At 41.7% G+C, this 24,526-nt stretch overlaps 1 protein-coding gene across 10 annotated transcripts in view; it reads right to left on the bottom strand.

The window, feature by feature from the left end:
- The window catches only part of LOC144313634 (homeobox protein Mohawk-like), a 68,259-nt gene extending 44,361 nt beyond the window's left edge, over nt 1-23,898 (bottom strand). For 2 of the 10 annotated variants that reach the window (XM_077896688.1, XM_077896693.1), the window contains exons 1-5: nt 21,901-22,322; nt 21,303-21,623; nt 19,442-19,601; nt 11,716-11,869; nt 10,969-11,304 (exon numbers count right to left, since the gene is read on the bottom strand). In XM_077896688.1, coding sequence (XP_077752814.1) covers nt 10,969-11,304; nt 11,716-11,869; nt 19,442-19,601; nt 21,303-21,544 — 892 coding nt within the window. In that variant the 5' untranslated portion in view covers nt 21,545-21,623; nt 21,901-22,322. Of the gene's footprint in view, nt 1-6,307; nt 6,469-9,699; nt 9,916-10,968; nt 11,305-11,715; nt 11,870-19,441; nt 19,602-21,302; nt 21,624-21,900; nt 22,323-22,592; nt 22,709-22,925; nt 23,116-23,775 lie in introns of those variants that run through there. The other 8 variants (XM_077896689.1, XM_077896698.1, XM_077896692.1 and 5 more) reach the window with 8 other exon arrangements.
- Between the last annotated feature and the right edge of the window lie 628 nt (nt 23,899-24,526).

The raw sequence follows: 24,526 nt of genomic DNA, 5'->3' as shown, positions 1-24,526 counted from the left end.
TTAGGGGTTGGTAATATGTCATGAAATCATAACGTTGAGATTTTTTATATTTTCCTAATGAGAGGAAAGTTATTGTAACTATAAACTAAATTTTACTGCTTCAATCATAGTAACCATGAAATAGTCCTCAAACACCTTTCAAGATAGTTGAAAATTACTATTCCAGATGATTTATGTTTGTACTTTTTAAAGCACATTTTAAGAAAAAATATAAATAAAAAACCTCCTGAAGGAAAAAAGAACACAGGTTAGATAAACCAGAGGCCCCATGGGTTATGAGTAAATCTGAACTGGTGCCATTTTTCTGGAAAGGTCTAAAGTAAAGGAACCCAGGAGACACAATAAAAACTAAGACAAGACCAACTGCACTACTGACAAGGTTGTGAAAAAATTCCTTGATCCAACTGGATAGATTTAGCAGCTCAGAAAGAATTGAGGAGTGGGGGGGAACACCAAGAGAGATAAAATGAAGTCAAGACAATGATAAAAGAAAATGCAAAACAATGGCAGTCAACCTCAGTTGCAAACTAGCAAAAGCTATGTGGGTTCTCAAGCAGCCACAATATTATAACCATCTAGTTTTGTGCTCAGGCGAAGACATCACACCAAAGGCACTTGGCACCAAATAACTTCTGGCCAGGGATTTTACATTTAGAAATGTAAGACCCAGTAACATTTAAGGAATTCCCCCTCTTGCCAGATAGCCATCCTCTTGCCCTGAAGCCATGTGACAAATGATCCTGAATACCACGTTGCCTTTTATGCATCTGTTGTCTAAATCAGTGTAGAAACTGGAAGGAGAGACTGAATTCTGGCCCTTAGCAAAAGGCTACATTTTAGTGTCATAATGACAGTCTTGGCAGAACAGGGCATTCTTACTTGAAATGTCTCTGCCATACTAAGAGCTTTGTCCACCATAACCTGAACCTGGCTTGATCGAAGGGACTATCAGTTCTAAATTTTAAATACACAATCAACTATGTGAAAATTTAAAAGAAGCAAACTGTTTCTTGGAAATCTCACTTCATGAATGATTGTCTCTGACTACTTTTTAGCACTTGAAAAGGTTTCATTTTCATTTGTGTTGTTTTCTGTTTTTATATCACCAAAATATTTCTCTCAAAATCACCACTGAAAACTTTTTTTTTGTTCTTTTTATTTAATGACACTTGATCAAAGGCAAAATTGCTTTTGTGTACTCTGTGTGTGTGTGTGTGTGTGTAGTGTAGTGTATAATGGCACCAAAAAGGGAATACATTCTTTCTGTCAAAGATGTTCATCTTGGTCACTGTATCAAAGATGCTCTAAAGCACTGAAGCCGGTAGGCAAGAAACTGTTTTTAATCCTCTCTGAAGTGCAGGATGGCAAGAGAGACACAACATGCACTTGAGAGCATCCTGGCCACAGTGCCATCACTTCAGGGTTGCCCAAATCTGTGAGTATTTTCATAGCTTGCTTTTCAGACTGGAAAGATCTAAAATTGTTGGAAATAGATGAGCAATGTTGTGCTTAAACCTGAGACTAGTCTATCTTCCCCAAACCATTTTCAATTTGGGTTGTTATTATCACTCAAGTTTTTTTCTGGCCACTATCAGGTAAGGATTCAAGGTCTCCAGTGTCCACACAAGGCAGAAGGAAGATACCACTGGTCATTTTGAAAAGCCACTTTGTTTTCCTAACTACATCCAATTTCTTTCACCACTATGACTATACACACATGCAGACACACACACACAAACCAGCAGTATTAAGTTTCAGGCGTTTTCTGCAAACTATTCATATTTCCCTTAGTAACCAAAGGATGACCCCTAGGTAACGATGCCTATTACAGCCTGCAGTCCATAAACATATGTAAAGATCTTTCCACTGCAGCCATTAAAATAGAGAACGTTTTTTAAATGAACATATACCCTGCCTAAGTTCTCAAAAGTTCAACAAAAAATGACTTAAGTATTTACTTTTATTTAAAAGTAAAAGTCAATTAAGTACCTGAAATTGCCCAAAGCAATCAGACTTATTGTACCAAGGATCTGGATCATATCTCCAAACAACTAAGCAACTCATCCAAAAACACTAACAATTTCAATGCCTAGAATAGAGCCTAAAACAATTTTCTAACCTGCAAATTCAAGAATTGAACTAGAGGAGCCATTAAAGTTCACTCTTGGATTTATAAAAATATCCTTGACTATTTCCTTCTTTAGTACAGTGAAAATGAGAGAAATTGGGTAACAAAGTTGTTAAAGAAGAAAAGGAGAAAAGGGGCATTATGCAATTGTATTTTAAACGGCCTTCCTTGACCTAAACTGAAAACTAAGAGAAAAATTCAAAATTTGTAAAAGAACCATTTCTTTTGTGAGTGAACAAAATTGTTACTTTGTTGCTTCCTCAAAACTCACAACTATAAATGATATAATTTCTAATAGAAAACAAGAACAGGAGTTTCCAAAATTTAAAAGTACCAAAATTCTGGTCTGGAAGAAAACACGTATTTATTCTGAGTAAAAATTCTGTTACATCAACAAGACACATTTTGACATAGAAAAATACCTGTTTAATTTTAGAAACAAAGTAGGGAGGCAGAAGGGAAAAACTAACTGCAGTTAACCAAAAAAGAAAGAAAGAAAAGAAACCACTTCCATATTCATTAAATAGAATGTCTTGTTATTTTCACAGACAGTAAAAACTTTTTGACATCCTTTTTAGTCCCAGACTGGAGAAGTGTCAATGGATCTTATTTGGTCTCTTCTTCAGTGTGTAGAGTTTACAAACCTAACCAAATTTAGAATTAGTGGGAGTTATGCACTTATGTTCCTTATACATAAGAGAAGAAAAAAAGGCCCTTTTATGCCAGCTTTGAGCTGGGCTTGAATTTTTATGACTTATTTAGAAGCCCTAGGGAATGAAAAAAAAAAGTTTCTTAATGGAAATACTGACACAGTCTTAAATATAGTGACATGAACAAGCACTTCTATGAAACAGCACCAGGATGTGACTGACCACTCCAGCAAGTTTGAAGTGAAGACAGTTGCAGACAATTGATGATAACTGACTGAATGACATTAGGAAAGTAATGGCAAGCTAGAAAAATCAAAATTTCCGGTTGGTAAACTTGTTTTTAATAGGAAAATATGTAAAATGTATGGGATCTTTACTCCAGTAAATGGAGGAAAAAGAAAATGTAAAATTTTTGCATAGATTTTCTTCAATTGTTACCGGATTAAAAGTAGTCATTCTTAAAAAGTCAAAGCTGTCATATCAATCCTGAGAGATGTAGCGAAGAGTTTAAATCAGTGGATCTAAATCTTGGTTTCTCAGATCTTACAAGGCTATGTACTAGATAGAGATACACAACAAATACTTGTTTTTTGTCTACCTGTTACACTTTTCATTCTTTGGTGGATTTCTAAAAATTAGCTAGTCTTTTCCATTTATCATCATATTTTCCAGAAAGTCACTTATTTACTTGAAAATTGGGTTAGTTTCATTTTATACTTTCTAAATTACTATGTTGAATCTCTTAAACCTCTCGAAGTTTTCAGCTACATTTTGTTTAGCATTTTCCTCTGGCTTTAACTTTTTTCACAATTGCCTCTTTTTAAAAAAGCTGTTTAAACTTATTCAAGATCATTTTTTTTCTCTTATCATGTTCAGGGACACAGATCAACATGTATATGTGTACATTAAAATGTCCTTTATAGTTTGGAAGGCAAACAGACCAGATCATTAAAACACTAACTCATTTAAGAAACAGTTACGGGGCAAATATGGGAAAGACACTGTATGAAGTGCTAAGGGGGCTATAAAATGTATAAAACACCACTTCAGGACCCCAGAGAACTTTTAAACACATAAGGCAGTGAGTATCAGCACAAAAGAGAGACAGAATACCGCTGTCTTTCAGAAAAACAGTGTGTCTAACCTTCCCACAAATGTGTATTAGTGTTGCTATCATACTTAGGTATCGGATAGAAGAAATGTAATATTTGTTACAATGTAAAATGTTCCCACAAATGTGATTTAGTGTTGCTATCATACTTAGGTATCAGATAGAAGAAATGTAATGTTTGTTACATTGTAAAATGTAAAAGGAATGCAAAACGTACATTTTTAACAATGTAAAAGGACAGAAAACATTAGGACTAAACATAGTTCTAAAAAATGTGTATATTTTCTAAACCAAACTGCCATAGACTTCCGATTTGTTTGCAAGCCATATGGTATAGGGGCTTTAGGTCTCAGTATTTACATTTACGGTTTTTCAGACTCTCATGTAATACCAAAGAACAAAGAAAAGTGAAGGAAAAGTTACCCCTGAAGAAATCAGAAGAAATCAGAAAACTGCTCATGCCAATAGTTGTTCTTTTTTTTTAAATTTTTGTTTGCCATTACTCTCTCAGTTTTTAACAGTAGATGGAACACTTTTGCAATTTCATTTAAATTTTGCAAGTGAATTCATAAAGGAAATTTAATTTTAAAAAGCAAGCTACTGTTAAATACTCCATATGATGTATTTGGCTTTCATCATCACTGATAAACATTTACAAATCTATGGTGTTTAGAATATCGTGCTTAAGTTTGAATGATTCTGGAGTAACCTCACGCCTACCCGAAAGTCAGAACTTCTGTAGATATCATTTATAAGATTACTGCTTTGGAATAAGTAATTAGGAAAGAACCCTTTTCAAATGGCTATGAGAAAGACATCATTCTTTATTCAAAGATATTAGGGGCAAGTTTAGGATTGTGGTTAATTCTGAAACTACTGATTTGAAAGGGTGGAATATATAAAAAGCAATAGGAGGAGGTAGTTTAGAGAAGAAAGGATATTGAAGCACACCCCACATGCTGTGTTTAATATTATCATCTTAGGAGAACAGACAATTCTATATTTTTAAAATCAGTACTTAAATTTCTACTTGGAGATTTCACTTATGATGGAATACCTCATTCCCAGATGGTGTTTGATAGGCAAAGTATTATTGTAGTAAGGATACAAGACAAGAAATTGGATAACCTTTCAAGTATCCTTTAAATGTCACTAACTGGGCTCGTGATAGAGGGTTTTATTATTCTCCGCTGAAGTACATGAGCAGTCATTTGCATGCCAGGAAAAGAATGTCTGGAATAATCCAAAAGGGCAAAGCTTAGCTCTTTCACTAAAAATAAGGAAGTGACAGGCACAAAAAGGGAAATAAAAGAAGATAAAAGTATCCAAAGCAGACTTACTAGTCAACAAATCCCATAGAGAAACTACTATGTACACAGAAACATACTATTTTAACAGCTGGCTCTTGACAAAGCCTTCTCTTGACTACCATGAAGCTTTCTTTAAGCTACTCACAAATACAAAACCTAAAATTGATGAAACATATAAATTAGTAGTGATTATTCACTGTTGAAAAAGATCTGCCAAGACAGCCCTTTAAATCTTTCTTCTGCTTCATGTAACTATGGTTTCTTTGTTGAGCAGCCTAGCACAAAGCACAGGGCTCCAGTGAGCCTAGGATAGGGCCTGTGTAGAGTGGCTCTTAATATTTTTGTACATGGAATGAATGCATGAAAGAGCACCTCATACATGAGAGAACTGTATCTCAGAAACGTACCTGTGAAAGTCAGCTTTCCGAACTGGGAGTGCACTTCTTCAAAGAAGCCATTCTGTATAAAGTTAAGGTTAAATCCCAGGCTAATTCAATGCTTTTTTTTTTTTTTTAAGATTTTATTTATTTATTCATGAGACACACAGAGAGAGGCAGAGACAGAAGAAGTAGGTTCCCCACAGGGAGCCTGATGTGAGACTGCCCCTGGACTCCGGGATCAGGTTTTGAGCCAAAGGCAGATGCTCAACTGCTGAGCCACCCAGGCATCCCTAACCCAGTGGTTTTACTGAACTCCTGAGCATACCTGGGTTTTTACCACTGATAATGCCCTTTACATTCTAAAGTACTTGTGTATGTAGGAAGAGAGAAAAAAGAACATCATTAGCTGAGAGGAAATGTTTGAAAATGGCATTTAGCCTCTGGCATCCTCCCAAACTTATTTTCTACTTCCTATTTCCTCTTTCCCTAATAACCAAAATCCTTAGTTCTGTCATTTTGCTCCAACTGTGGCAGGCCATCCAAATGGCCTCTACCTTCCAAAAAATTCCATGTAGCAAATAAATGACTTCTTTTTTTTCTCTCAATCAAAATCTCCATTTCTTCAGGGATATTCACCTCAGTCAAGTGGAGGGGAAGCTAATCTAATTAATTCACACTACCATAGGAAAAGAGTTCTATCGGCCTGTATGTTTTTGCCACACCACATGTGTCTAATTAAGAGGGATTTTAGACAGTTTAACACGATGAAGTTTAAACATTCAGCCTGTGGGAGCTGGTTAAATTTATGAATTATATACTAGCAGAGCAGTGGGGCTCAGAGAATAAGCATTCAAATGTACTAGCCATTTATAAGTTGATCATTTGTGAGCTGCAAAAAGAAAGAACATAACAGGGATTTGTTCTCAAGCCAAGCAAAAGAAGGGGAAGAAGTCTACCCGTTTTACTTCAAGACTTGCCTGATTTTTCCCCTTGTCAATAGACTTCTTAGAAACCTCTCCTTTCTCCTTCAGTAAAGAAGGAAATTTGTTAGGTTTTTGAGGATAAATCAAACTGCAATGCAAGTTAGGAAAGGCTCCAGTGAGGACTCACTGTAAGGTGGCACAGATGGCACATAGCTCCTTCATGGATGGTCCCATCTGGAGAATATCAGTACTGATTCAATAGAAATGGAGGTGGATATTAAAGCTAGTCTTCATCCTGATACCTCAGAGAGCAGACTCACTGAGGGACTAGAGGGCTCGAGGTCAGTTTGTCATGGGGATTCACTCCATCACATACCTGAAAATTGTCATCCATTAACCTAACATGATGAACAGTAAGATGAACAGTATTGTAATTTTAATTTAGACATAGACAACACTGAGTGACTAAGTTTTCTCAAGTATTATTTAGCTGTATTTAGAAGCAATAACCTTAATAATTCTAGTCAATTCTTGTTTAAAGATTTTATTTATTTATTCATGAAAGACACACAGAAAGAGGCAGAGACATAGGCAGAGGGAGAAGCAGGCTCCCCAAAGGGAGCCTGATGTAGGACTGTATCCCAGGACCCCAGGATCACGACCTGAGCCAAAGGCAGATGCTCAACGACTGAGCCACCCAGGGGCCCCTAATCAATTCTAATGTTATAATTTCTGCTGTTAGAAAGAAATATTTTAGCCAATACTTATTGAAAGCCTATTTTGTCCCCTGGGGGAAAAAATCTTTTTTATCCCTTGCATGATGGGGAGACTGTAGATTACAAAAAAATGTTTAATGTCTACATAAAATCAACAAAAACATGTTTGCATCTACTTTGATGTTGTCAGTCAAGTGGAGAGGAAGCTAATCTAATTAATACACACTGACATAGAAAAGACTTCTATCCACCTATATGTGTTAATTATGATTACTACTTTATAATCTAGCAGGCTTCACCCTCCTAGAATTTACAAGAACAGGTGAAATGAAACTCAGTGATACATTATCTTTCCACACACCAACTCTTTCATTTGGCTTTTTTTTATTCAATTATCATTAATGGAATGAATCATAAGATACTAAAAATGGGTGAGGAAATGGATACAATTCTTTTTTAGCATAGATAAATTAATACACTATGTTTAAAGGTGATCTAGTCTTGAAAAAGAATTTAAAAGATGAAATCTTTGCACTAGGGACACCTGGGTGGCTCAGTGATTGAGTGTCTGTCTCTGGCTCAGGGTGTGATCCCGGGGTCCTGGGATCGAGTCCTGTATCATGATCCCCACAGGGAGTCTGCTTCTCCCTCTGCCTATGTCTCTGCCTCTGTGTGTGTGTGTCTCATGAATAAATTTTTTAAAAAATCTTTAAAAAAAGGACAAAATCTTTGCACTACTATAAAACTGGGGTGGAGGAGGGGAGTGGTATTTAATAGCAGATTGAGAGGATTTCTTTTTAGGCAAAGAAAGAAAGATATAACCAGAAGGAATTGAAGGAATTCAGAATAAGCCTGTATGCCAGAGAAAACCATAGCAGTTGCTCAGAAAGTATTTATTGAAATCCCCTGTTCTACTATTTATGCTTGAGTGGTAACCCAGCTACAACTGCAGCAACGTTGTCGCTCGGTTCCCCCAGAAGACAGCCATTTATTATTTCAGGCTGAGATTTAGCAGACGAGTCTTAGACCACCAATCTTTCTCAACTCTCTATCCACAAAACCAAAAAATTTATTTCGTTCTTTTTAAAGTTCATACTCATGCATGCAAAACCAGAAGTTTACATGTCTAGGTTGCTTTCTCATTGTTTGCATAACTAAAAAATAGGCTTTTATTTAAAAATAGAACTTGGCAGATGAACAGGCCATTGATTGGATATTTTAATAAAAATAAATGGCCAAGATACTTAATTTCGAGAAGTATCAACTATACAGGCAAGTTTCCCTCTTTGGTTTTCTACTTTATCACCTTTGAAAAGAGCATGCATTTTCAGAAGATTCATCACAATGTGTAAATTTCAAATTTGTTTCTACTGGGTAACATAAAGAAATTTATAAGAAATTTCACAAAATAATAGATCTTCAATTATTCCACCTAATCAAAATTAATCTTCATTGTTTCAAAAAATCTTCCTTGTTTTTGTCTATATATATATTTGTACTGTCATAACTGCATTCAATGTTTCCACAATTTTAAATTGTTTTCCACTTAACCTTATGCTATCAATATTTCTCATGTTGCTTTAAAGTCACTATCAGTATTATAAATAAAAATGTTGATTTTTATGCTATTCTAATCTAGCTTTGGATTAGAATAACATTTACATTTTTAAAAACTGACATACTTCCCATATTTTTATATGTTCCAGAAAAATGCATGAAGGATGAGAATTAATTATTTCTTCAAAGTTTGGGGGAAAAAATCCAACAAATCTATCAAATCATATGTTTTGGGAACAGGGTTTACTAAAATCCTTGACTTTCCCTGAATTAGTGATCATTTATAACTTTTCTCATTGTAATTTTATAATTTACTTCGTGTGGATATTACCAATTCATTTCATCTGCACATTTATATATAGTATATTGTCAAATAACTGTGCATAATACACCACAATTTTAAAAAATATTTTTAATGACTATATATTGATTGCTATATCTCCTTTCTCATTTCCAACTTTAATCTCTGCCAAGTTTTACCTGTTTCTTTTAGTATTGCTTTCAGAGTCAACTCTTAATTTATTTTTCAGCTTTCCATGTTAACTTTTTCATTTTATTTTTATTCTTTTTTCAATTATCTGTACTTGCACATTTTGACGTCCTATCCCTTTCTATCTCTGTAAATAAAATTAATGAAGCTCTGAATTATCTCCAAGTTCTGCTCTGGTCACATTAGTTAGATGTTAGTATGTAATTAAAAAAATTTTTTTTATTAGCTAAATAGTCTTTATTTCATCTTTTACTTCTTACTAGACCCAATTATTACTTACAAGACTAATTTTGTATGTCAGAGCATTTGGAGTTGTTTTCAACCTTGAAGTTGGAGATGCAAACAGAAAGTGAAGTTAAGTCTTTAAAAATGTATTGAAATTTTCTCTGAATCCTTACAGATAATATATCTTTTTTAAAAAGATTATTTCTTTATTTATTCATGAGAGACACACAGAGAGAGAGGCAGAGACACAGGCAGAGGGAGGAGCAGGCTCCCTGCAGGGAGCCCGATGTGGAACTTGATCCCGGAACTCCAGGATCATGCCCTGAGCTGAAGGCAGACACTTAACCGCTGAGCCACCCAGGTGTCCCACAGATAATATATCTTGTACACATTTGTAGACACTTGAAGATTTCCAGTTAAATAATCTGAAAGGTATATTAAACAGACCAAATGTAATTCTTTTATAAAGACCTATTGCCCACATATCAAGCTCCTTACAAGGACTACACTCAGTATCATTTGTGTAGTGTTTAGCAGAGGGCCTAGAATATCATAATTGCTCAATAAATGAATTGTGGCAGTATATGTAATAATTAAGAGTTATCATAGTCTTGTAGTAGTTATGTTCCTCCTACCCCTTACACAGGCTAAGCTGCACTACTGATCCGGAGAAGAGTTATTAACTTGTGTTTTTGGTCTGGGTTTTCTTATCTATGATATAACATGGCAGGACTAGATGCTTTCTAAAGTTATTTCCAACTCTAAAATTTCTAAATCTCATTTGTTGGCATTTTCAGGATCTGGACTCTATCTGCACCAGATGTAGGTCACACATATCCTTTGTTCTGAAGCAACTTGCTCAAACACACTCTTTACGAGCAAAACTCTGGAAACTGAAGTGAAGATAGAAATTTTTACCAAACTCACTACCCCATCAGAAAGTTCCGGACAGGCAGAAATCAATTCATAATTTTTGGAATAAAAGTAAAAATTTCAAAGCTATTTATCAGTCTTACTTGTGCTTTCCAGGAATAAAAGTAAAATTTCCAAAGCAATTTAAGCCCGATCTACACTTTTCCTTCACATGAGTCTTGGCACCCATGCTAATTTGTGTTCATTTTCCATCACTATTAGCAATCAAAGAATTTAAGAGAAAAGATGGAACACAAAGTGTTTGCATGGCTGGCTATAATTCAGGGCATTCCTCCTCCAAGAATGTATATCATTGAGATTAAAAATGAGCATTAAGAATGAAAATTCTCATCTTTATTACTAAGAGTGAAAAACCCAAGTAGACCATCATCTACTAACAAGTACATCTGGTAATTAAAAACAAAACAAAAGCTTTCAAATTAAATTATGAGCTATATGTGAATAATCTCTTATAAAAGCAGTAAAGATCATGCCATTATACCTGTTGAATTTGCTGCAGTTTTAGTTCTATTTTAAACAAGGTGTCATGAAAAGCACAGACTTACCTGTACGGTAGACAAAGTTGCCTTCGGTTTCTGATGATGAGGGAGACACCAATTCTTCCTCAAATTCATTGGAACTAAAAGATCCCGAATGGTTTCTTTGCCTTGTCTTTCCCATCATGGCAGCATTTGTGGCCATGACATGTCTCAAGGAGTCGTTAAGGTAACGATTCAATAAGCTGCTCTTGTATTCGGGGGGTGATACGTAGTCCTCACTGGCCTGTGACTCTGGCCTCACTCCAGCTTTTATGACTGAGCTTTCACTTTTAGTCACAGGATGATGAACTGGATTATTATAGCCCCCTTCATTTATGTGGTTTCTTGGAGGATTTTCTCCATCTAAGGGAGAAAAATACCAATAGGTAGTACTTACATATACTATTCCCTGTTATAGTCAATCATTAAATATATACATAAATAAAGAATATTTAAAGTATATTAAATTGTCTTTGATACCTCAGGTTAATTTTTAGGGAAAGGAAGCAGGAATCTATGTAATCTCTCCCTATGGTATCTTAATTTTAACGAATTTCACAGAAAATGTTATTCTGACACATGATAAATCTATAAACAAGAGGAAGCAGCCATATTCTGTTGGTCATTTATAGAATTGTAAAAATGAAGTTACTTCACGCAATAAAAAAGAATCATTAGAGTACCATCATATTTAGTGGAGTCAACCTTAAAAAACAGCACTTGGGGTGAACTTCTTATTAATAGAGGGAAAGCAAAATAAAAATATTAACAAACCTTCAGAACATGAATCATCGCTGCTTACACTAAGTCGCTCAGCGTTTCCTTGAACATACTTGTTGTACAGTTTTATTCGTAAAGCCCAGCTTAAATCTGGCTGTCGAACGGTATTCTTAAGCCGACGTCTTGCATTAGCAAACCAATTTGACACCTAAAAAAGTTTTATTTTTCAATTAACAAAACAAAAAATATTACCCATCACATATTACTTTCCCACAAGGGACCTAAGCCTCTCACAGTATCTCTGATCATTAAATATTCTCAGAATGCAATAGTACTAGACATTCATTCATTCATTCAACAAATGCTGAGCACTTACTACAGAGACTGAGCACCTACTGTGTTCTAGGAATAATAATAATTAAAAAAAGAACAGGCTTTGCCATCAAATGCTCAGTCTAGTAAGAGGTAGGATAGTGTACAAATAACTTTAGTATAGGAAAGAATGTGATTGAATGGCTTAAGAGGCATTAAAATAAAATGATACAGGAATCCAAAGGAAGAAGGGGTTACTTTCATGTATGACTTAAGACTTCATGAGGAATTAAGTGAAACATTGAAGGAGTGTGTCAGGTATAATGGGTAGGAAAGTGTGTTCCCAATAAAGAGGACTTGAGAACAAATATAAGTCAAATTCCAGAGACATTGTGGTGGGTGAGGAAGAGGGAAAGAGTTAAAAATGACCTTGAGCCATTCCTTTGTAACCAAGAGAAGGACAATGCCATTTTGAGAAGGAAAGTAGAACTGTTTATGGGTGAAATGATGTGCTTGGTTTAGGGAACGATTAGTCTGAGGTACTGGAAAAGCATACAGGTGAGATGTGAAGGAAGAAAGTAAAAATGATATCTGAGACTCAAGGGAGAAGAAAATCAGATGTGGGTCAAATGCACAGAAGTGTCGGCGGCAGCTTTGAGTAGTCAGGGAGATGGCTGAAGACCAAACCCTGGAAACCTCCAGAGATCAAAGAGACAGAATTATAACAGAGAAACTAGCACAGCAGTCAGATACAGCAATCAGAGAAGTAGAGAGAGAGAAATGCCAATAACACTCAGCTTTTTTTTTTTTTTTTAACACTCAGCTTTAAGTTGAAAGTCAAATGCTTCCAAAGAAAATAGCTGAATGCAAAGAAACAAACACTGCAAAACAAAAGAAAGTTACTTCCATTTCTTTTTAATAGATACTATTGTATTTCTGGAAGTTAGAATGGTGCTTGAGATTTCCTTGAAAATATCTGGCTATCATCAGGAAAAAATATATGTAAATAACCCAAAGGGCCAATATTTGCTTTTAAAAGAATGATATATGGAAAGAGAATTACGTCTTTCTGCCAATTTTTTTCTAGAACATGAGTCCACATTACAACAATAGTTTGTGTGGCAGTGCTTACGTTGGAAGTTTCTTTTTTTTTTTAGAGATTAATAATATAAACCTACAATTTTTACATATTTCTCAAGACATAATTATTGAATGGGCCTATGGTGAATCCTACTTTTTAAAAAAACAGAACTACATTTTTTTCCTCTTTGACTCTACAAGTTTTTAAAACATGGTGGTTTTTCCCAATTTACATACACACACATACACATGCACACACACATATATACAGAAAATATATCATAGGTAATATATATCCAATATTAATTACCTTTGAGTCTTAAGTAATAACTGTCCCCTTAAATTTATGTGCATTGATGTAATAACTCACCATGGCATTCCAGAAGTTTTAGTTTTTATCAAGCCCTCTTCCTATCAAGTTGTGCTATTATACTATGATTTAATATGGCTTCAATTTTTTTAGTCTTCTCCAACCTCTAGACAGACACCTTCTGCAAATACTCATTCAATAAATATACATTGAGTAGTTCTTGTGCTCTAGCTATGGTGGTCAGTGCTAGGAATGTTAAATATTAGGATAAACTTCGTCCCTGCACATATGGAAGGATTAGTGTGGAACTATGTATTAACTGAAATACATGGGTGAACATTTACTATGGAAGCACAAAATGCCTGGTCTAGTCTTCAAACCTTCCTCTACTCTCCAAGTCATAGCCGAAGTATTTATTCAGGTTTTTGTTAGTAGTAACTGGGAATTTTAGAACTTTTTTTTTCTGGATTTCTCTATCTTCCATTCTATGCACTTGAATGAATCTTAACCATCACCATCAACTTCAAGTGTTGATGTACCATTATGATTTAATTGCTTGACTTCTTCAAATCCTCATCAATATCTTGTTATCCTATAACTGTGGCATAATGTTTTCCTATTCTGAATTTGCCAAAATCAAGTGTGAATCTACAGAAGTCACTTAACTTTTCTGAACTTCAAACCCTTCATCTATAAAATGCATTAGATGGTTCCTAACATCCTTGCCAACTCTAAAAACTAAGATCTGTGAAATACAGTCTAAGCTCTCCTACAAAAGTGTTAATTTATTCCTTTTATAGTTGGTACTAATCTACCTTCTGCTTTTGACCACTGCCCTTTTGGAGCAATCAGACATGTGTGTTTATGTCTTAAACTTTAGCACAACCATCATATAGTACAGTGTAATCCAATTCTTACGTGACTCTGCATATTTTTATTTAAATGCAATGGCCTTCTAATTTCCAAGGACATTAAGACTATAATTCTAACATACAAAAATTGGGACCTTTGAATATCATGGTGGGATTACAGTTTTTCAAATACAGGGGTCATATCCTTTTTATGTTTTATATAATTAGTTCTTACCATAATATATTTATCACATGTTAGAAGATTTTCCAAAAAGGTCTGCTGATATCTAAGATGAGCTGTCTGTAACCTGATTTCATAAGTTTGACTGGCAAGCAATCTGCTAATATATTCACTCTGCCAGTACTTTATCACTAGAAATTTATTGTACAATTTAAGGTGTTTAATATCTGCTTGCATTGTCATGTAAACAGCAAACAGTTGGTTAACAAATTTGCATAAATACTGTTTTTCTTTTCTTTTCTTTTTCTTTTTTTTTTTTTTTTTTTTTTTGGTCCTGATGCACTAATGCAAACTCCATCTGTTTCACAGAAGGTAAAAATACCAGTTCAGATTTTTCTACCTTCAACTTACTATGGATTCCTTCAGGTTGTCATGCAAATCTCATTAAATTCTATTTTACACGAAACAGGCCTCCTTACTATGGATAGGTTCTGCAACATCATTTTGATGTCAAACTCAGAGCTTAAGAAACAAGGTATTTTATAGTGAAAACTTGGAGAACCAAATATCTAGAAGTTGGAAGAGAAAAACTAGTAATTTTCATCCCTACTTTAACCAAGGTGTTTACATTCATCGTATTGACAGAGCAATCATTATAGTAAACCCAAAGGGATAAGCCAGCATCTGTCCACCTTTGAACATACAGAATTAAAAAACTTATTCTGAGTTACCCAACTGAAATATTGACAACCTCATTTCTATTCCATATAGTATAACACTTGGAATAATGTAGAAAGACCAATTTGAAATTTTGTTGAAAATTTAACAGTTGCTATAATCCTTGCAGTTGATAACTACATACATATTCCGGCAGAAGCACTCACCAAGCAAAAATGGAGTTATGTCAACAGAAGGGGCAAAATCTTAGAACAGAGCAGTTTTAATCAATGGTACATTGGTATGTTTAGCCATTATCATAGAAATGTGAAACTTCTATAAGTAAAGGAAACATTAACACCCAATCATTAAACATAATCTCAAGCTCAATGTGCATTGCACTCTGCATTGGGATCATGAAAGAAGTCAACTCAAGGAGACAGTTCACTCTTATAATCCAGAAAAAATATAATAACTATGTTTTAAAATATATACACATGAACAATGGGCAACACTGAAACCAGATATAGCACCCATCTGTCCTTCTCTGAAAAACTTCTTCCAAGGCAATTATTCTGCAGTATGCTCTATATCCTACAATAATATAAACCCTAAATGCATGCCACTTTATGTCATTCCACAATAAAGCTCTTCACATTTTGATAATACAGAGTATATTTTTTATAATGTTTAAGCAATGGGCAGCCACAGAGATTAAGCACAATGGAATATTTTGGTTGGTTAAAGTACACACACACACACACACACACACACACACACACTACCTGTTAATTTTATGGAAATGTGTATATCTCATTAGGTAGTAAGATGTCAGGTTAACAACAAAGAACTCTTTTAGCTTCATTTGTCAGGGATAAATAAAATATAAGTGTAGATTAATGTCCTTAGTGCTTCTATTTATCAGAAAAAGTACCTTTTGAGGTGCTAAAAACATTTCCTCCACTAAAGTTTCAATTCTATGCTTCTAGGTTTAGTGGGACTGCTGACCAGGTTTTATGTTCTTCCTTATCAATTTAAGAGTAACAAAACAAAGCAAAAATATGTTTTATGGAAAGCTTAATGGCCTGATACACAGCCAAAAGGAAAATGTTAAATGTGAAGGAAATTGTCAAAATACAAGACACTCTAATAGTTAAGGAATAAAAGTTATGTTAATTGCTTATTAACATCAGTTATAGAAACAGAGACAGAAGGTACTGCAATAAACAAGAAATAGGAGTTTGGAACTAGAAATAAGGGGAACACCCCATATTTATTCACAGACATTAAAAATATGACATATTTCCAGACATACTGAAGATGATAAAATGAGTTACATTCATGCCGTTGTATGGAACCATCATATAGCATTAAGGATAATGAGCTGCTCCCTGTGTATTCAATGGAATGGATTTAAAAACTAGAATATCTATAAGATTTCAAGACATTCTCTAGTTTTCAAAATGATACTTTGGAAAGCCACATGGTGATTATAGCGGTATTCCCCAAAAGAACCTATTCACTCTACAAACATGTATGAACAGTTTATGGAAAATACAGTGCTGGATAACATGGGGAGTGTGAAGATGAAAAAGACATGATCACTATTCTCAAGAAACCTGACTCCACAGTAGAAATTTGTTCACTGGGAGAACGTGATTCATTAAATAGGGCTCTAATTTGCAGAGATCAAAAGCTTTATTCAGCCCATAGCTTTCTATTTTTCCTCCAGAAGTGTAAAGTATTTACATAATTTATTTGGTTTCCCAGAGAGTCAGAATTTGCTTGAATGTTGAATGTATGTCTGACTTTCACAAACTCCCCCATACAATGCAATATAAGTGCAGCTGACCCTTGCACAACACAGGTTTGAACTGCATGGAACCACTTATGCACAGATTTTTTTTTCACCAAATCAGTACTATTGTAAATGTATTTTCTCTTCCTTATAATTTTCTTACTAATATTTTAATTTCTCTAGGTCACTTCATTATAAGAGTATGGTATATGATATGTATAACACACAAAATATGTTTCTATCGACTGTTCATGTCATTGATGAGGCTTCCAGTCAACAGCAGGTTATTAGTAGTTAAGTTTTTGGGAAGTCAAAGCTATATATAGATTTTTGACTTGCAGGAGGGTTGGTATCTCTAACTCTTGGGTTGTTCAAGGGTCAGCTGTAGATAGATACGTATGTATACATACACACACACACACACATATATATACAGATATTCTTACATGGATATCTTATTATGCCTCATTGAAAATAACTGGACCAAAATTGGATTATTATACTTAAAGTCCCTTGCCTATTCCACACATTTTTATTTTTTCTGTTAATCACTATAAAGTTCCAGAAACCAACTTCATTTGCTATAAAAATTTGAAAATCATTAAGCAGGAATCACTTATTATTATAAATAATTATCTTCGCTTCACTTAAAAATCAAATAATTTTGTGCATTTTTATTTTCTGAGGAGTAGTGTAAGAGAAAGAAAATACAATGAAAATATAAAGTATAATTAGAAAACCATAATAGAGTTACCAAGCTCTTAATGCAGAAAGAATGGTTATTTGCATTTGAGCTATCATTATAGGTAGAAAATAATTTGGTTCTGTATTAAAATTATGACTGCTTGCATTGCAACTCAACAGTACTATTGTACACAAAACTTTAAATGTCTCTGCTAATGACGATGTTACTTTTCATAATTAAAAAAAGTCTAAATATGCCATATGCTTTCCGTATAAAAGGACGGCAAGCATTAAGTATGGAACTGTATGATATACCAAATTAATCTAATGTTTTATTGCTGACATCATTGTGAAGTATTCAAATAGTTCTATAAACTAGTGTATTTTCAAAATAAATAGCATACCTGTTTAAACTGAAATTTGAGCATATGTATTTATTTTCACGAGTCAAGTTTTTCTGACTAGAATCACTGAAAATTCATAGTTTTATGTTAAACAGATACTGAGCCAAGAACACTAAATAAATTTTCCCCTCCAGTGCTACAGCAAATCACTATTAATACTATTGCCTGTTAACATGAAGCAAAACAGATGTTATTCTCTACAATTGTATTCTGAATATAAGCAGACAAATGCATATTATAGTTTTAATAAGCTTGAATACAAGTCAACTTTCATGCTTTGTCAAACTTTCCAGCAATTCCTAAAATGTCAACCTTCAATACTCTGGAAAGCAAGTTTTATTTTATCTAGTAGTTAAGTATTATCTTTTATTTGGGGCCTCCCTCACTATAAATTTAATGGAATGACCAAAACTTCACAAATGCAGTAATGTAGTTGCTACTATCATACATGAAACTTCTCAGCTCACTTACCTCCTCCTCCTGTTTCTGAATAAATTTGTTCTGTTTGCATGTATAAAAGTTCATGTCACCACACTTATTAAAGAAGTCTGTGGTGCGTTGGAAAGAGCATTTGATCTGGAATTACATTATTTCCAAGACTACTTCTATCCCTTAGTAACATTTAACTGCCACAGTGCCTTGGTCACATCACCTGTAAAATGCTCATTACTGCTCTAACTCACCATATTTTGGGGGAATATCAAGTAAGATTACGTACGGAAAAGTCAAATATAAAGAAGTGTTGTTCACTAGAGAAGAAACAAACCTGCACCCTTTCTCTGCACTTAACAAAGTGGTAAACCAACCACTTGAAATTGGCCTCTTCTCAACCCCAGTAGAAAGATACCAGCAGCAAAATTGTGTGGATTCTAGCTAATGCTCGGGATGCCTCTTACTTAATAAAATAAATACAATTAAATTAAATTTAAAAAAATCCACCTCTTGCTCTTCCTCTCCATCTCTTGGCTCTATTAGTCAAGGTAATTCTGAAAGTCAGCCTGTAATCGACCTTTCATGTGGGGCCCTAATGTGTAGTGCCTTTGTTTGTACACGGTTCTCAAAGTTTCAGCCAGGGCCAGCAACTTTAGTATCCTGAAAACTTGTTAGAAATGCAAATAATTGACCCCACTCCAGACCTACCCCTGAATCAGAAACTCCCGTGTGGGGCCTAGCAGTGTGGGTTTGAACAAGTCCTCCAGGCGACTCTGATGCACGCTCACGTCTGAAAATCACTGCAGGTCGTCCCATCCTACCCATCTATGCATGGCACCTTGTCATAACTCGCAGGTGACTTTTCACCTCCCTCCTTCACAAAGCACCACGCGTCCCTCCTGCATCGAGCACGAGCACTGAATCGACAGCTCAGATTGAGGGGAGACCCAGGGCAGGAGCCCGAGCCCCAGGACGGGCCTCCGCCGGCCCCGTCCCACCGGCTCGGCTCGGGAGGCGTCAGGCGGGGGTTGGCGCAAACACGCCGCGGGCCGGCTCCTGGGCCGCCGTTACCTGCACGAGCGTCATCTGCGAGCCGAGCGCCAAGAGGATCTTCTCAGTCTTGGTGGGGTACGGGTTGTCACGGTGCTTGTAGAGCCACTGCTTCAGGGGCCGCGCCATGTCTTGCAGGGCCTGCCGCTTGTGCCTCACCTTCCCGCCGTTCTGCCTGGCCCTGAGCATCGGGGCAGGGGGAGGGGGAGGGGGGAGGGGGCGGCCCGGGTGAGCGGCGCCGCCCGGCCGCTGTCCCCGGGGCCCCGGGGCCCCCCGCGCCTGGACGCCTGGACGCCTGGACGCCTGGGCGCCGTAGGCCGCGCGGCCCGCTCTCGGGGGCGTCGGGCTCCGAGGGACGCGCCCGCCCCGCGCCCGCCAGCGGAGGTGAGGCAGGGACGGAGCCGCACTAACGCGCATCTCGCTTTGAAATGGCCTGCTTGCCGCCAGGGGCACGTGGCGGCAAGGACACTGTCTTGAAAGGCGGGAGAGCTTGGCCAGCGGCCAGCGCCTAGAGCTGGAGGGGACCGGACGGTTGTTAAGCGACCTGAGGGAAAATGGTATTTAGGCTCCGGATCTCGCAGCGGGGCCGGCCCCTCTCCCCCGCGCCCGCCCTAGGGATGGGCCCGGTCAGGGTGCTGCCAGCTCTCGAACGTTCCCGTGGGGAGCTCACGCCTGCCTCTCCCGCCTCTCGGGAGCTTCCCGAGCTCAACCACTGGACGGCGGGAATAGAGCAAGGGATGCTGGCGGTCCTGCCGCCCCCGCTCTTTCCCACGGAGCTATTTTCTTTGATCCTCTGGACAAAGGGGAAATTCTCCACGCAAGTGTTTGTGGAGGAAGGACGCAGAACCTTAACCCCCCCCACACACACACACCCACACACCACCCCAGGGGCCTTTTCCCGACTGAAGGGAGACTTTAAAAGGTATGGAAAGCTCGGTCCCTGAGCAAAAAGCACGTTCAAAAAGGGAGGGAAGAGGCTGAAGCAGCGCGGAGCCCTAGGAGGCTTCGGCGCTGCGCTCCCCGGCGGCTCCGGGAGGTGTCGCCGCGCGCCGCGCCCTGCGGCTCCGGGACGGTCGCGCGCCTGCGCCGCAGCTTCCAGGACTTTCGCCTCCTGAAACACTTTGAAGTGCAACTCAACGCGAAAGGACTGGTAGTGACATTTCCACGAAACCCTATCTCTATTTCACTAACCAGCAACGCCGCAGAGCAAGCAGCTGATGCAATCTTTCAGGTGGAGACGGCCAGGACGGCCGCCCCTCTCCCGCGGGGCGCTCGGGGAGCCGCCGCGACGCCTCGGCAGCCGGAGGGAGCTGCCGGCCCACCCGCGAGTTCCCGCTCCGCAGCGGCCCCTCACCCCACCAAGCCGAAACCCGGCGCGGCAGGCCGGCCGCCTCCACCCCCCCCCCCCCGCCCGGGCTCGCAGCGGGCCCCGCCGAGCCGCGCGCGCCCGCGCCCGCGCCCAGGGCGCCCCGCGCATTGGCGACCTTGCCAACACCTTCGAGGCAGCTCCGAGGCCCCGTCGCGACAGAAGATGGGGAAGGCCACGGGGCCGGCCTGACCCGGGACGCCCTGACCGCTTGGCCCTGCCCTGTTCCTTGGCATCGCGCTCAGCCCCCTCTGCCTAGCTCTCAGCCGCGTCTGCACCCGTGGGCCGGAGCGGGGCAGGCAGCCCCCACCCTGAGATGCAGGTATCGGGGCCCGAGGGGCCGTCCCAGGTGTTCTCACTTTCCAACAAGCCTCTTGTGAGCTGTCCTGATGAGCTGATTCCCCTATATTTCGAGAAACTAATGCTCGAGACCAGGGGCGGAGACCTTCCCTCCCGGGGACTCTGGGTCTCTAACCCAGGGGCCTGGCTGCCACTTGCACGCCCCGCGCCGCTCACCGCTCCCACTGTCCCGGCTGCAGGCGGGCGGGGGTCCCGGGAGGGTGCGCGTACCCAGTCCTCCGGTGTCTCAGGCCGAGGTTGTCCTTGAGGGGCGGGCCGTCCGGAATGTCCACCTCGGGGCGGGCGTGGGCACTGTCCAGGACGCCACCATAGGGCCGGCTGCCCCGTTCCCGCTCCGCAGCACCGCGGTCCTCAAAAAGCACGGCGCCGCTGAGCTTGTTGAAGACGATGGTGTTCATGGTGCGCGCTGGCAGGGGCGCGCCGCGCGGCCGCAGCGCCTCGAGGCCTGGCCGCCGGGAGCTCCGCAGGGCTCGGGTTCTAGACGAAGAAGATGCATCACGTTACTCGCTCAGTGCTCACGGCCCAACGCGTCCCGAGCCCCGGGCTTGGCCGAGGCTCTGGGCCCGGGAGCCGAGGGGAGGAGCGGGGCTGCGGCACCTGGACACGGGAATCCTTGCTCTCCCCACCTGGCTACACCGCTAACCCGCCAGCCTCCCCTCCCCCCCAACCCTGCTCGCTGGGGGGACAGGTCCCTACCCTCCTTCTGGCCCCCCGACATCGAGTTCCCAAGGAACCTCAACCAGGAATAATTTACCTGCGTTGGCAAAGGAAAGTAATTCCTAAACGAGTTCTTTTCTTGGTTTTAATCTGGAAGAACTGCAATCGGGTTAGCGGAGCCCGAGAGGCGCGGGGAGGGGGGTGTTGGTTCTTCAGGCACACGGAAGTCTAAAGCATCGCGGAGCTCCCACTCGGGTTAGAAGGAGGGATTGGAAGGAAGGGAAATTTGGGGGTAATATGAACGACTACATCTGCAAGTCCCGGTTAATGAGTCCCAGGCCACACTGGGATTCCGGGGATTTTCATGTTTTCTAGATCCTGGATGGTTTGGCTGAAACCCCTGCGTTCTAATTCTGGCTAAGGTCCCTGGGGGTAGGGGTGAGGGCAGGGAAAGTCAGCTCACTCCAGAGCTAGAAAGTTAAGTGGCGTCAGAGGCAAATGCACCACTTTGTGTCCCTCCCCCCCACCCCCGCCCGCTCCAGGACGCGCAGGGTCCCGGCGGGTCAAAGGCGCCGGAGACCCGGGCCTCCCGGAACCCGCTGTCAGTGCGGTCCTCTTCCTCAGCGCGGGTGTGAGCCTGGAGCTCGGAGCCCCTCCTCACTCGCCCCTCTCTGGAGCCTCGGGGAACCATTTCAGAGGTTGCATAGGTGTCAGGAGCGGAAGGAGGCATAGCGGTCCGCGCACCACCGAGCCTGCGGCTTCCATCCTTGGAAAAAGCTTGCAGCTCACCTCCGGGGTCGCGGCGGCCCCGAGCCTCTGGCCGCAGAGCGCCGGCCTCAGGTTCAAGCGCGCGCCGCGGCGGAGCAGTGGAGTTACCGCCCCCATCACCCCGCCTCGCGCCTCGGGGTAGCTCCTGTTTCTCCCCAGCCGCCTCCGCACTCCTGCCAGCGCCCCCTCACCCCGCCCCGCCCGGGCCGGGGCAGCCACCCCAACACCGCCAGATCTTCTGCCTCGCAGAGCGCCCACACTCGCCAACGCCCCCTAACCCCGCCCTCCCGCCGCCACAGCAGCGGCCACGCGCGACACTGAGGACCGTGACCACAAAGATTGAGAGACGGCTACCGTCAGGATTCCTGGGGAGGTGCAGCCAGCCTTCTGCGGAGTGCTCAGTGCACTATAAGGCTGAGTCCTCCCGCGCAGGCAGGTACGTGTCTGGAGTGTGCCCACAGCCTCGGCGAAAAGTGTCCAAGCAAATTTCCGTGCTTGCAGCCCCTGTTCTAAGGTCAGGACTAGCCTTGGTGGTGGTGGTGGTGGTTTTTTTTTTTTTTTTTTTTTTTTTTAAATCAGTGCGCGTAGTGCTTTGCGTTCACGCTGAGATGTTTGTCCAACACACCCTTTCCCACTCCGACTGTGTCTCTCCGCCCCGTGGTCCCATAGTCAACGGCGAGTTTTTCCAGGCGACTCCGCCGTGAGGTTTGCCACCCCGGACCTTTTCCTGGCTGTCCCAAGCCCACGCAGAGGTCGCAGCCACAGACACCCGGCGCAGTCTGGGTCTGCAGGCTGCAGGCGAGTTGGGAGGGGGCTGCAAGGGTCCGAGAGCCGGGTCCGGAAGCGAGGGGTTCGGGGCGTGGGGCGTGGGAAGCGCAGCTGCCGGCCCTCACCCGGCGCCCAAGCGCAGTCCCCAGCGCCCCTTTCTGCTCCTGCACCCCCCACTTCCCCTTGCCCCGCCTCGCTCCAAACTGTCGCTTGGGGAGCTCCCTGCGTGTGGAACTACCGCACCCGACGCCCGCGAACAACTGTAAAGCCGCGCAGGAGCGGCCACCCCGGGGCGCGGACCTCGAAGCGGGGTGGGGGCAGGGCGGGGAGAGCCGAGGGCAGGAGGCAGAGGGAACGCGCCCCCCCCCCCCCCCGGAGCCAGGGCGAGCCGCGCGTCCCCCGGCGCCGAGCACGACGCGCGACCCGAGGGCTGTACCTGTGGCGGTGCGGCCGGCGGCCGGCGGCAGGGCGGCTGGCTCTCCCGCGTCGAGGCTAGGCGCGCTCCCATCCCCGCCGCATGTTCTCGGCGCGGGCTCCAGCGCGCTCACCGCAGCCACCGGCGTCCTCTCGGCTTTATTTACGCAGACGGGCGCGCGCGGCCCGGGCACAGGAATACCGAGGCCTTCTCATGTTTCTTGACTGCGCGGCCCAGCCGGCGAACATCCTGCGGGCGCGGTATCCACGTTCCCGGGCCGGCGAGAGGAAGCCTCAGCACCCTCCCGGCCGCGGGGACTGCCGTTAACCTCGCAGACGAGCCGCCGCTGTAGGCGCCGCCGGGGAGGCCCCCCCGGCCCCCCTCCCCCCCCGCTCGCCGGGTCCTCCCCAGCGGGGCCCGGCTCTCAGATCCACCGGCCCCGCAGGCGCAGAGCAAAAGGGGCTATTTCCTTCACACTTAGGGGAGAAATTGGAGAAGCCGCAAGTAGCGCTCGGCTCGGGCTCCGGGAGCTGAGAGACTGCGGTGCAAATCCCGCGTCTTAGCTGGCCCGAGAGCCGGAAATTTAGCCACGCGCGGCCAGCAGGAGAGTGCGCTGCGATGCGCCCTTCATTTGCTTCGCGATTAGCGGGAGAGAAGTTAGAGCTCAGGTTTGTGCCTCTAACGTGCGAGCATATCACGGGAGGTGCTTGCGCCCCGGGAGCTTCTTTTCTGGTGTCACCGGGCTTCTGAGGTCCGGGTTGTCTCGGATCCA

Source organism: Canis aureus, chromosome 5 (genome assembly GCF_053574225.1).
Source record: "Canis aureus isolate CA01 chromosome 5, VMU_Caureus_v.1.0, whole genome shotgun sequence".
NCBI classification, from domain to species: domain Eukaryota; kingdom Metazoa; phylum Chordata; class Mammalia; order Carnivora; family Canidae; genus Canis; species Canis aureus.
Note: the sequence above shows the minus strand (reverse complement) of the source record. Positions and strands in the feature narration are given on the sequence as shown.